Source organism: Camellia sinensis, chromosome 3 (genome assembly GCF_055761805.1).
Source record: "Camellia sinensis isolate YWXY chromosome 3, ASM5576180v1, whole genome shotgun sequence".
Lineage (NCBI taxonomy): Eukaryota > Viridiplantae > Streptophyta > Magnoliopsida > Ericales > Theaceae > Camellia > Camellia sinensis.
The window spans coordinates 19,674,925-19,688,550 of NC_138963.1; the positions used below are offsets into that span (position 1 = coordinate 19,674,925).

The 13,626-nt window shown below is 32.3% G+C and overlaps 1 protein-coding gene across 2 annotated transcripts; it reads right to left on the reverse strand.

The window, feature by feature from the left end:
- Positions 1-2,017: 2,017 nt before the first annotated feature.
- On the reverse strand, positions 2,018-12,504 carry MYB3R-5 (myb domain protein 3r-5). Of its 2 annotated transcripts, none has more exons than XM_028222018.2 (9): positions 12,201-12,504; positions 11,594-11,773; positions 8,156-8,207; positions 7,824-7,881; positions 6,306-6,400; positions 6,063-6,166; positions 5,786-5,914; positions 3,880-4,979; positions 2,018-2,466 (listed from the first exon to the last, which is right to left on the reverse strand). In XM_028222018.2, the coding sequence occupies exons 2-8, from the start codon at positions 11,737-11,739 to the stop codon at positions 3,890-3,892; spliced, it is 1,674 nt and encodes a 557-aa protein (XP_028077819.2). In that variant the 5' UTR covers positions 11,740-11,773; positions 12,201-12,504; the 3' UTR covers positions 2,018-2,466; positions 3,880-3,889. The 2 variants fall into 2 exon arrangements, with proteins under 2 accessions (XP_028077819.2, XP_028077818.2); XM_028222017.2 differs by having other exon boundaries at positions 11,594-11,745; positions 12,201-12,446.
- Between the last annotated feature and the right edge of the window lie 1,122 nt (positions 12,505-13,626).

Genomic DNA, 13,626 nt, shown 5'->3' on the forward strand with positions numbered 1-13,626 from the left:
TTCTTATCACTAGCATCCAAACATTGCCAGAATCCAGCAATCTTTGAATAATAGGACTACAGATATAAAGCAATCAAATGAGAAATACAACGGTATTTGGCAAATATGTTATTTTAATAACTTTTTGCTTTTTATGAAAGAAAGTACAAAAAAATAAATAAATAAATAAAGAGATAATAACTGAAATAAGTGATGATGTGATTCAAATAAGATAAAGAGTGCTGCTATTAATACTTGTCAAAATTTTTTAGATCTCTCATTTTATAAATTTTTTTTATTATAATTATACCCTAAAGTAAAATTACATTAAAAGACATTATTAAATGGAACACACACCTATCAATAAGAACTAATACTCTATAATATTGGACACCCACCCCCAACTCCAACTCCAACTATACGTATTCCATGTTTGTAAACCCTAAACCTATTACTTTTCATAACCAACTAACATAAACCTTAAATCTATTATTTTTCATAATCATCTTAAATCCTGAATGTGTCATCTTCATTACCATTATCAACGCTATTGAACTTGAAAGTTTTGCTTCAAGTATAACGTATACTTCATCACTTATTTCACTGTGTACAGCAATGGAGGACGAGGACAACATTCTTGGTCATTTGTCTGTCTTGTATTAATATTCTCGGTCGTTTTCGGTCCTTCTTGTTTCGTTCGAGCTGTTCGGTACTGGTTTGCTGACTGTTAGAATTATGTTCGGTAATACAGTACTGAACATAATCTTTTCGTTCAATACATAGGTTCCGAACATTAATGCAGATAGTCAGTTATGTAATTTTCTTTGTTAAACTAACTTAGAATGGAAAAGAGTGAATTGGAATGGATTTAAGTTATGTATTTTGAATGGATTTAATTCATGTTATTTTAAGTTGTGAATTGGAATAGATTCAAGTTACACAGTGATGAACAAATTTGTTCGGACATACAGTGCTAACAGGATCATTATTATTCGACAAAACAATTATGAATAAAATACATTTTTTCGGCTACACAGTGGTGAACAAATTGGGTGGGTGTGCATTTTCATTGTGAAAATATGGAGATTAGTTTTCTATTCTGAAAATATTATGAAAATATTATGGAGATTAGTTTTCCATATATATACATTGTTATTTATTCCTACAATTCGTATCAATCTTCACTTTCTCATCTGAATTTCCCAATCAATGGCAAATTCCAAAGAGACCCACGTCATCGAAATCCCAATCGACGAAGAACACTAACCCCACAAGTAAATGCATTGTGTTTTCAGGAACCACTTTTAAATGTGGTTAATGTTTGAGAGAGAAGAGAGAGGAAAAGCTAGGGTCTTGAAGGGGTTTTGAGAGAGAGAGAGAGAAAAGAGAGAGAAGAGACATCACTAATGAGGAGAGAGAGAGAGATAAGAGAGGAAGGCAGAGAGTGGGTGTGGCTGGGGGTGTGAATTGCGTGCATTTACTTGTGGATTTAGGTTAAGGTTAATGTTGGAATGGATTCAAGTGGGTGTGCATTTCATTGTGAAAAATATTATGAATATGAGTAAATTTGATAATAAGTGGGGTGTCTAAAAAAATATTATTAAAATTTAAAATTTAGGGTTGGAGTCCAAAGGAATGAGAGATCCAAGAAATTTTGGTAGGTGCTAATAGCAGCACTCACAAAATAAATATGTTACTTTATATTATTCCCAAACAACCCCTCGGAATCAATTGTGCACATAACGACACAATTTATTAGAGGAGCAACTGTCACTGAAAAACTCGATAAGAAAGTTTACATTCGCAGTTCCAAAGGACAATCATAATACTGAAAGAGATGTTTGGTTATAGTTTTTAGATTTCAAAAAATTTGACTTTTTTATTTTTCATATTTTAATGTTTTTAATAATTTTTTTTAAAATATTTTCAGTAATTTTTTTTAATTTTTAGACACACCAAAAAAAATTTAAAAAAAAAACTTAAAATTAAAAAATATTCACTAAAAAAAAAAAAAAAACACGAAAAAAAAAACCCTCAATTTTCAAAAAACTGAAACCAAACATACTGATATTATTAATATGCAGTAAAACCTCCCAAGTTTGTTGAATATGCAAATAATTCCAGTTATGATCATGAACTTTCAATCAAGATGTTTTCTTGAGGCTCAAGCCCTTCTTCCCTGCTAGGGGGAGGTTTATGTACATATACATAATGGTTCGGATATTCTCTTTCACAAATCAAATGGAACTCATTAGTCCATATTCTTCAAATACACACAGATGGACAAGGAACCTTCAGCTGCCGAATTTCATGTGTTATGGTGTGATGACAAGACCTCTGTGTATTGCGGACGATCTGTCTTGACGATAACCAATTCAAGGATGATTTTGGTCACGATTCGTGGATTTTGAATAGTCTATTTGGACACTAAGCTGCTTCTCAACAAAACTTGCCCAACCAACTTCAGAAGTATCCCCAACTTTGATCCTAAATCAGCAAAAGTAAATAATCAATCAAGGAGAAATAAATGTCGTGCTGTAAAAAAATAATAATCAAAACAAGACTTGTGATAAAATTGTAAGAGCTGATGCCATTAAAGGGGAAAAAAATAATCAAGCCAGATTATTTTTAACTCATGGTTCAAGTCATCCAGGTTCATTGAATATTCCATGAACAACAACAAAGGACTGAGTCTGAAATGTGTTCATTGAAGATTGGGCTTCTTATTAAGAGCAGACATCACACTTGGGAGTTAGAATTGCATCACACAATCCCACCTCTCTCTCTCTCTCTCTCTCTCTCTCTCACAAACACACACGCACGACTCTAATAAATTTTATCATCTTTACAGACTCCTACCCTAACTAGAATTTGAATTTCTAAATAGAAAACTAGACTTTTGAAACTTGGATGACTTCCAAAAACCTATCTAAAACCCATGTTCAGAAATTACATGATTTGACCATAAATAAGACCCATAAATAAAAACCAAGTACATGATTTGACCCATGGGTGACCCATACAGTCCATGATTTGTTACCACAATATCCTAGCCTGTGGAACATAAAAAATCATATAAAGAACAATCCAAATTAGTACCTGGCATAAACAATCATAAAACAGGACTCTAGTAGCATGACTAAAAACTAAACTACACAAGCTTTCAGTTGGTCCAAAATGAGTTTGGCTAGAAATCAATCAAACTTCAAACTTCGTCCCTTCATTCATTTTACTTTTCGTGATCTTCTTATGGTCTACATCAAAATGAGATTGCCAAATTTGGTACAGTTTTTTTCATCTCTAATCCTAGCAATAGGGCAATAAGGTAACAAATAACATAGTTAAGTCTTCTAGATCACAAAATATGGGGATAATCATCTCTTATCCTAGTAAGCTAACACCTAACATAGTTGAATCTTTTAGATCACAAAGATGGGAACGATTAACTCTAGGCTTCTACGGAAATTCTCCACTCCATCAAAAATGATCTTACATCTATATTTGGATTACAAAATCCAATTCACTCTTTTAACAAATCATGCTTGCATTGTATTAAGTTAATTCGAACCTGTGTCTGCGTGTTTTTGTGCACATGTATTTAGGGACAGACATGGCAAAGAATATAAAGTTGAGACAGCTTGTTTTCACTCCCAAATGTTACAACAGTCACTCTTCATTAGCTCAATAATTAAATATTATGATATCGTCAAAAGACAAATCAAGCTAAGCAATATATTTGGTAACTTTGGTTGGACAAAGTAGACAATAATTTGCAAATAGGTCAATCTTAGTTCTCATTCAATTACTATAGAACAACAATCAAATTTTAAGGACATCAAGTGAAATGTATAAAGCACAAACTACTCCCTCCAGCAAAGTGTAATTCAATAGTGTACTTACAATTTATGTTCTAGGTCACACCCATCTTTGATGCATGAGAACAATCTTTGTTTAAAGGAGGATTTCCTTCCACAATTGAATCCACAGATTTATTATTACCATCTTGGTGCGCTTTGTCAAATGCGAACTCAAGTTGCTTTTCCACGGACTTGGAAATGGCTGTTCGTTGGGATCTTAATCGATAAGGAGGAGACGCATTAAAAGCCTTGCCATTGCAAAGCCCAGTGGTGCCATTACCAAGACAAGCAGGACTTACATTCAAACTTTCATCTCGCAACCCTAAATTCTCAAGATGATTTGTAGTTTGTTCTTGCTCATCTGAAGAACGGGACCCGACTTGGATTTCTTCCCCACTAGCCTTCCCAATTTTCTTTGAGGACATAGGTGTTTGAGCTTCTGTCCTCCTCTTCCGTAATATGGAAGGAGTATTGGGAAAAGTCTTGGCAGCAATTTTCAATATTGATTCTGGACTCTGCCGACATAAACCACCACCCTTCACACAAGGTGGAGTGAAGAAACTAATAGGTGATGTTATCGGACTAGATTTTGATTCTCTCATCCAAGACATTTTCAAAAGATCTGAATCTGAGGGCACAGAACTTTCTAATTGTGGTGGCTCATAGTACAATGAACCGTATGTTGGAATTTCAAATTGCAGTGATGTTCCTATCGCTTCGTCTTGATCAATATCACCGTTGGTTCTACATCTCTCAAACTTTTGTACTATATTTGAATCACTACTCCTAAGATTTATATCTGATGACAGTGAATTGCATTTTACAACTTCAGAATCAACAGATTTATTTGCAGGAGCACTTGAGGAAGCAACCATATCTTGAACTGGGGTTGAGGACTCCAGATCTTTGCTATCATCTTCTATTTTACAAACATCCGTAGTTCCTGATGAAGTCTGGGCAGTTGAATCTGACCCTTTATTTGAACAGACAAGCATTTTTCCAGTTGAAGCAGTTCTACTTGTGTCTTTCACACCATTTTGGATACCATTTTTTGCAACTGGTGGGAGGTTTCCAGTAGCTAAGTAGAAATCTAACTTCTTCTTTAAGGAACTATTCCAATGATTCTTGATTGCATTATCAGTCCTGCATAAATAAAATTTAGAATCTCACAAGATGAAGGCCAAAAAATTTTGTAAAAATGTGCCCCCCAAAATTTTTTGTTTTTATACATAATATTTCAATGTAGTTATCACATTATGACCTCTTTATTTTTACAACTATATTCTTTTTCTGTTACATGCTCGTCTTTTTTTCACCCTGTAAACTCCGAGTTCTCATTAAACTATTCTTAAAGTGTACCTGTGAGCAGCATATTCTATTTCTAGAAGTGACAGATGAGTGCCATGTAGGAGAGAAAAATGGCTTCCCCTAATGGGCAGCCATGCTGCATCAATCTCAAGCTTCGCATGTAAGTAAATATAGGTAGTTGGCGTCTTTCATACCAATTGAATAAAATACATCTTATTCATAAAACCACTTTTAACAGAAGACTATTGGCATTACTTTGTTATCCCTTGCATAATCAATGATTGGTGCAATAGTAAAAGCTCTGACTGCCTAATGTGAGGGAGCAAACACTTGCGGAATATGAAGATAAGGTTTTTTTTTTTTTTTTTTTAAATAGTCCTATCATGTGTGAGGAACCAAACACAAAAAAACTTCCTAAATTTTTTATTTTCTTCCCTCTGTTCAAATGAATACAAGCTTTAGATCTCAGTGACATTAAAAAGTCATTGAACCATCTTTTTCTTTTTACAAGAGATCACCAAAGAAACAGAAGTTTGCTAATTGAGAGCCAAACAACATGCCTTTTAAGGGCTAATGACAGTTTATATATGGTCTACTATTCATTTCATTTCAAAAACAATATATAGTACATGAATAAATACCTTCCAGGTAGAACCTTAGCTATTTCAGCCCATTTGTTCCCATGTATCCGGTGGGCATTCATGAGGGCTAATTCTTCCTCCAACATCCAAGCATCCTTTTTTATGTCTGGATTAAGATGATTGTGCCACCTGAAAATATCCAAGTATGACAATCAAAAGTCAATAAATAAATCAAACCAAACTACATTAAGTGCAAATTGCAATACATAGGATACAAAAAAATAAAACTCTCATAATTTAACCCAAAAAAGTGATGATTTTTTTCTCATAGTATTACCTTTCACGACATTGTTTCCCAATACGACCTGGTAAAGACTTTGCAATGACAGACCACTTTGTAGGCCCATATTTTGATACCAATTCTATGATTTTATCATCCTCCTATGAACAAAGGAGTAGCAAACGTTTAATGCCTCAAACAAAATGAGATCTCCAAATAATATGTTTTTAGACACAAACTGCAAAACCAGTGAACATGCAGATGTCAACAAGGAGAGAAGGAAGCTAGTAGGTGCCCAACCTCCTGTGTCCATGGCCCCTTAACAAGTTCAGGATTGAGAACCTTCTGCCATCGATGTAGACATTGCACTTCTGATCTATCAGGAAAGAATTCAGCTGCATAGAATTCAATATCCAATATAAGCCCACCTGCTAGTTAGTTCAATAATGAATTTAAACGTAAATTGCCTCACCAAAAACTAAATGTCAGAGAGTTCTCACAAAGTATGCATTCATGTATGTATTGTCAACTCTTTAATGCAGCAAAAATTGATAAATTGTTTGGATAACAATATTAATGCAGCTAAATATAAAAGTTATACAATAATCAGGGAATTTTTAATTACGAATAAATGAAAATACTTGCTATAACATTATGAATTTATGGTATCATAGCAATTGGGTTAATGGTTTAACTACAACTCTCGAGGTTTATTAAATTTTCATTGGAAGTTGAAACCGATGCCCAAACCACGGTTGATATTCTTTTCAGTCAATCACATGAACTACACACTCTTAGTAACCTTGTCTGTGATTGTAGGTACCTCCTGGGCTAGCTCAGAATTAACAGTATAGACCACAGCTACCATGAGGAAAACAAGTGCACCAGCATTTTAGCTAATGAAGGCTTTAAACATGAAGAAGGCCTCTTATCTTTTTTCTTTCCAGAATGTATTTCATTCCAGTTGTATGAAGATGCTGGGGTATCGCTCACCCAAGGCTTCGTAAGCATTAATGTCTAATTTACGAGAGTTCCTGACTTACCAAAAAAAAAAAAATATTTGATCCTCCAATCCCAAAACATTTCAACTAGCTGTTCAATCCATTTTAGCCCTTTGCTAGATCCGCTTGCATTGGATTAGCACTGAAACTACAGATAATTCAATTTTCTTTTCTCTTTGAATTCATATTTTCCTTCCTCTTTCGTTTCAAAGTCATCTTTAAAAAATTGTAAAATCACCCAACTACGTTCCCAAAATTATTGGAGGACATTCTACATTTTCATATTCACCACTCGCAAAATACAAACGGACCCCAATTGTTTCCAAAGTATCAGAGGGAGCAGTTGCCCCCTGCACCACTCCCCTCCATCCCTGGCCATACAGCAAAGTATTAATCTGTCCTTGGTTATTTGATTTTGGGTGCAACAATACTTGCGAAGTCAATGAAGACCTGACTAGAGCTTAGTTATAACCAAGATTTTAAAAATCGGTAGCAACATTACGCAGCGCTTTTACATAACGTTTTAGTGGTTACCTCTCCACCCGTTACAGCAGTCGTAGTAGCCACCATTGTTACATTAATAAACAAGTTTAATTGATAATGGCATACCTTAATTAAAGATGTAATTTATTTTATCAGCTAAATTATGAATATTGACAGGAAGGTCCGTGAAGAAAAGCACACAAATACCAAGAAAACATATAAAATCTCAACATCCAGCCAAGATGCGTGATATGTTTAATACTAGCCACATCATTGTAACTTCAATAGAGTTAATAAATAGATACTAGAGAAACCACGAAGGGAAGAGAGGAACCTATTTTCTTCCAACATTTCCCCTTGAAAACTGCAACAGCTCTTTTCAATGTATCATCCTATGGAAAATTGAACAGGTTTTTGTAAATCAACACTATAATCCACAAAATAGTGATAAAAACACAAATGAACCATAATTAAAACCATAAGTTTCCATGTAAAAGCCAAAATTATTTCAAATTTTCCAATATTAAGACTCAACAACTCAACTGAACTAATCCGACCCTCGATAATATAACAAATGAATCGACATAAACATAAGCTTCCAGTTGGCCTGTAATACAACTGCATTCATGTGTCAGAGTGCATTCATGTGTCAGAGAAATTGCTTACCTCCTCTGGAGTCCAACCCCCCTTTGCTCGCCTAATAGGGCCTGTGGTCCTCCTACAAAATCAGTTTCACATTATTAAAGCTAATAATCACAACAATATATATATATATATATATATATTTAAAAATCATAAGCAATTTTTACCAATAATTTACTAATCCAGGAATTTAATGCAAAAATCAATTTAAGGCTTAATGGGGGAAAAAAAAAACACAAATACACACAGAAGTTAAAATTTTGTGTTGCTTCCATCAAAACAACTTCAAGCCTTGTTTGAGAACAAGTTATTTTAGTAACTTTTTTGATTTTTTACAAAAAGATGTGCAAAAAAGTAGAGAGAGTAATGTGGCAACTTATAGTGATTTTTCGACTTATTGGCTAAAACATGTAATTGCCAAACGAGGCCTCAGAGTTGTTTAATGAGCCATTATGAAACATAAGAGGAAACCAAAGTTCACGTGTCTATTTTGAAGTGAATTTTTTTGGTCAAAACATACCAAGAAATAACCAAAATATACCAATCTAGATAAAACTAAGAAGCACTGACACTTCTAAGAAAGTGTCATGTCTGTATCTGTGACATCAACACGAATCAAACACCTCCCTAGCACATGTCCAAACATGTCCAACTAATTTTGTATTTTTTAGAAATTGATGCACTTCAGACACTTAGGGGACACATATCCATCATATAGACACACATGAACCACATTGCAACTTTTAAAAAAATAAATTCAAATCCAATATAAATAAAAACAATATGGATTTATATCGTTTAATCCACCCTCCTTTAGACTTAAGAAATTTTGAAGCCCAAAACTTCCAATTCTATAAAAAAAAAGATTTCTAAAATACATATTTATTAGAATTTTTTATTCACACTTCTTTTCCAATGTGTAGAATGTGAAAAACAATTTCTTACTATTTTGATATAGAAAAATATATATATATATGTAATGTAAAAATGAAGAAATTGCTGTCATTTTCATGCATACATATAAAATATATTTATTTGTTGAGGTCTCCACACCATGTTGTATACATTTTTTATTTTATTTTATTTTATTTTGAAAAATTTTGTGACAGTGTGTCCATATCATGTTATCCATGTTTCTTAGAGTCAATTTTTTTGTTAATAGGGGCAATATACAATTGTTTTGATAGTTTGAGAATTTTTGTTTTTTAAAAAATAACAATAAAATAGAGAAAGATTGAAAGATGAACTCATAAATGGAGTTTATTATATCTTTGATTCTCTAAAAAAATGGCAGGCAAAAAGAGGATAAAATTGAAGGTTGGTGAAGAACTTATTCTCATACACAGTAACATAGGTATTTGGATTAGCTTGTTGATTTTGAGTTGCTATTACCTTGTACTAATGAAGACGGAAATTATGTACTTGTATAGCATAACAAAATGACTGAAATGCATTGCATAATTCAATCTAACATGTGCCTGTATAGAAATTCCAGTTCAATGTCAAAAAACTACTGTTTTCACACATTAAAATTTGCTCATGTTTTTCATCCACTATACAGAAATAAAGCATGATCGTTGTCTTCATTTTAAAAAATGTGAAGAATCTTAGTATTATTTCAGTAATGTTTAATAAAGTACAAGTAACCATTGATCTGATTCATTATGTCAAATAAGTATGACCTTCACATGTTCTATTTTTTTCTTTAAAAATAGCAAATTGTGTACATGTTTTCGGTAGTTGCAGCACTGTAATACACCTGTGAACATTTCATAATCCATTCGACCCACATAGGCTTCTCAAAACTTTTTCATCGTGCTTGCAAGGAGGATTGAGGAACACATCCATGAACAAAACAGCCTCAGTCGGCTGGGCGTCATTCTCCATAGATCACATCTCAATGCCACACTTCTTCAAAAACACAATCCTCATACATTCTACAATTCTAATCAAGAAATAATCAAATGTAGGACGACTCATCATTTTTCATGATTCTTTTACCTGTGTTCAATAGTGTACGCATATTTGTTCACTTATGGCTGCAACTTGCAAGTTCAACATGCGAAAGAAATCCCAAAAATTTCTACATCCTCTCATAATCAATATTTCTACTGTTCAACTCTTTCTACAAAACTTGACAGAAACATTTCAAGCAAACTATTGTGGTATTTTTCTCCAGGAGAAATTTTTGTTTTGTTTTGTTTTTTTCCTTTGTTTGAAAGGAAAACTTCAAAAATTTATAGATATTGTGTGTTGTGCAAAAGCATTTGTAGTTGAGATTCTTGACAATGTCAACTACTGGTACTAAAGCATCCACAGAGCAGAGAGAAAACCAATACATCTATCTAATTACTTGGATAAAAGAAACCAAAATTCAGAAATACCGAAAAGCTAGGCTCATTGAAGCTCAGTACCATCTCTATCTATGGTTTATTTCAAACATAAATCACGGATAATTTGTATCCATAAAAGTAATGTTAAATCCCTTTACCTATCTATTAAGGTTTAGGCCGATTAGAATTAAAACCGATCTTATAATGATCTTGTGCTTCATGTCCCTCGTTTCAAAATTACGATAGTCTGAGCAAATACTATCATCTATGACTGATCTAGAGTATAAACCATACTCTCATTTTTTATTTTTTTATTTTTTTATTTTTGTGATAAGTTCCTTATATTGTCATATTTGAATCTTATCTTCATATTTTGAAACATTAATAAGTCACCACCAGTTTCCACACTTGTAAACATGTATCAATAGCATATCACCATCGATCCATGCCATTGGCTTTACTCATAAAAGATTTTAAGTTCTAAATCACATCTTGATATTTCCATAGCTTCCATGAATTCATCCAATCTAATGCATTGTAAAATAATTTTTTATGAGCAAATAATTTCATTAAAAAGAGGCACCAAGGGGCTCAAAGCATATCAACTATACAAACTCACCCATTCAAAATTCTCTATAAAAATCCAAAATCCTCCTAATGCAATTTAAAATATTCCCCAAGACACTTAATTTTTCATTATAAAACCAAATTTCCCTTGAGAGGAAGGTTCGGAATCATTTAACAACATTTTCCTTTGTATTTGAGTTTAAGGACCCTCTACTCAACTCTTCATGCATTTTTGTTTTGGAGGAACACTTGTATGACAGCCATTCATAGAAGATTATTGGTTTTAAGCTCAATAACTATCAAAACCCCTTCCAAGTTCCAATCTTTAAGCAACACAAGTATATTACATATGGCTTGTAATCATCAAGGAATGGAAAAAAGAAAAGAAAAGAAAAGATAATGAATTTAGTCTATAAAAGGAAATGGACTAAACAATCCAATTCATTATCTGCAAATTTCAGATTCAATTTCACTTGCACCCAAAACTTCAATTATAGCAATTGATAACATACTACTGTATCTACAATTAAAATGCAGAAGCACAGAAGTTAGAGAACAGTACCGATGAGACGGGGATGTAGCAGTAGGGCTGCAAATCTCTGGTGACTTGAGTGTAACACTGCCACTACCTTCCGAAACAGAAGAGCTGGACGCAGCAGCAGATTGTTTGTTCTCAAGACAAGGCTCTTCTATTTTCACCTCAGCCATCTCCTTCTAATCATCACCTCCAAAACCCAACACCCTAATCAACATTCAATACCCAAAAAACCAAAATTTAAAACTCATCATATCAAAAACAAAAAGCTCATCTAACCCAAACCCAGGAAAAAAAAAAAATCCCCAACCAGCATAGCAGAACCCCTACAAACCCTATTCACAACCAATAGTTCTAAATCTCCACCACCAACAATAAAATCAAATAAAACCCAGATCTTGGACTCATAATCAGATCAAACCACGATTATCAAAAACCCAAATCGCATATCACTTACAGACAACAATTACAGGGTTTCCGTATAAAAAAAAAAACAAAAAAACCCATCAAAATCAAGCGAATCAGAGGTAGTTAAATCAGCCAAAAACGATTCCAAATTATCGAAAACAGTTGGGGAATTGGAAAAAACACAAAATTGTTTTCATTTTCTAGTAAAATCTGAAAGTAAAACTACCTCTGCTTTGAGAGAAGTGGCGGGAATCGAAGTCGAGCTCATCAAGTCCACAACAGCTTCAACACCTTGAACCCCAAGAAACCTCAGATATGTATATATATGTCGATATATATATATATATAGAGAGAGAGAGAGAGAGAGAGAGAGAGAGAGAGAAGAGCTCTCTTTGGTTCTGGGAAAAAACCTTGCCGTTGAAAGCCAGAGAGAGAAGAGAAATACAATAATAATAAAATAGGGGTCACCGACGCCTCCGTTAAGCGCCGTTAAAGAAGTTTGCTTTAACATGCTTTGGGAGGGTGATTCTATTTGCATACTACACTGTCTTAGTAAATATATTATTTTCGTCATTTGAATATTAATTTTTGAACAAAATATAATTATTTAGACCAATAATATTATATTCTTTAATTTATCACTTAAATGACTCTTAATAATGTGGGATGAGGTTAGATCCTACGTTATAAAATGTTTAATAAATTAAAATTTGACATTTGTCAGATATATCATTATGTATGATTTTTTAGAGTAATAAATTAAGTGTCTTAAATATTTTTCTAATTAAGATATCTACTTGAATAAAATACAAATATTCAGATATCAACTATTAAATAAGATTTTTATTCAAACAATTAATTTTTATTCAAAAGTTGATATTCGAATATTTTATATTTATTCAAAAGTTTATATATGAATAATATAAATGATGTGCACTGAAATAAAGTATGATTACGAATAGAATTACTCATTTTAAAATCTTTGAATCAATTGATCTAATGGTCCATATAACTGTCTCTTAGAACATTGAGGATGTTAGAAGTTTAGAATTCGAGTAAATGACTACGACTTTATAATATACCTTACTAATTTCCTCACATTTTATAGTATGCTAAAAAAATGAATATATAAGAGTATTATATGTGGGTTTGGTTTGAGTTTGTTGGATTAAGTTTTTTGAAAATTGAGTTTTTTAATTTTCGTATTTTTTTGTTTTTAGTGAATATTTTTAAAATTTTAAACATTTTTTTTTTTACTTTTTTAGATACACCTTACTTAAATGTATCTAAAAAGTAAAAAATTTGTGAAAAAATATTTTAAAAAATTAATAAATACATAAAAATATAAAAAAAATGTACTAAATTCTCGTATTTTTTTATATTTTTGATATTTAGTGAATTTTTAAAAGGTTTGTTTCATAATTTTTTTACTTTTTAGGTATATTTATGTTAGGTATGCTTAAAAAGTAAAAAAAAAAAAAATTGCTTAAAATATTAAAAAAAATTAGTAAAAACAAAAAAAATACAGAAAACAAGAAAGTAGAATTTTCTAAGAAATGTTTTTTGAAAAATGAAACCAAGCAAAGTGTTGTTATTTAAGCTTAAAAGTTAAACCTATTTTTTAAACTCAATAATGTGATAGTCAATTAAAA

Bases quoted from the DNA above. Each gene is read 5' to 3' on its own strand.
- MYB3R-5 (XM_028222017.2), bottom strand. From the start codon at position 12,242: ATGAGCTCGACTTCGATTCCCGCCACTTCTCTCAAAGCAGAG. The intron at 6,167-6,305 runs GTTGGGCACCTA...CTTTGTTCATAG, and splicing joins AGGGGCCATGGACACAGGAG to GAGGATGATAAAATCATAGA. The intron at 4,980-5,785 runs GTATTTATTCAT...TTATTTATGCAG, and splicing joins GCTAAGGTTCTACCTGGAAG to GACTGATAATGCAATCAAGA.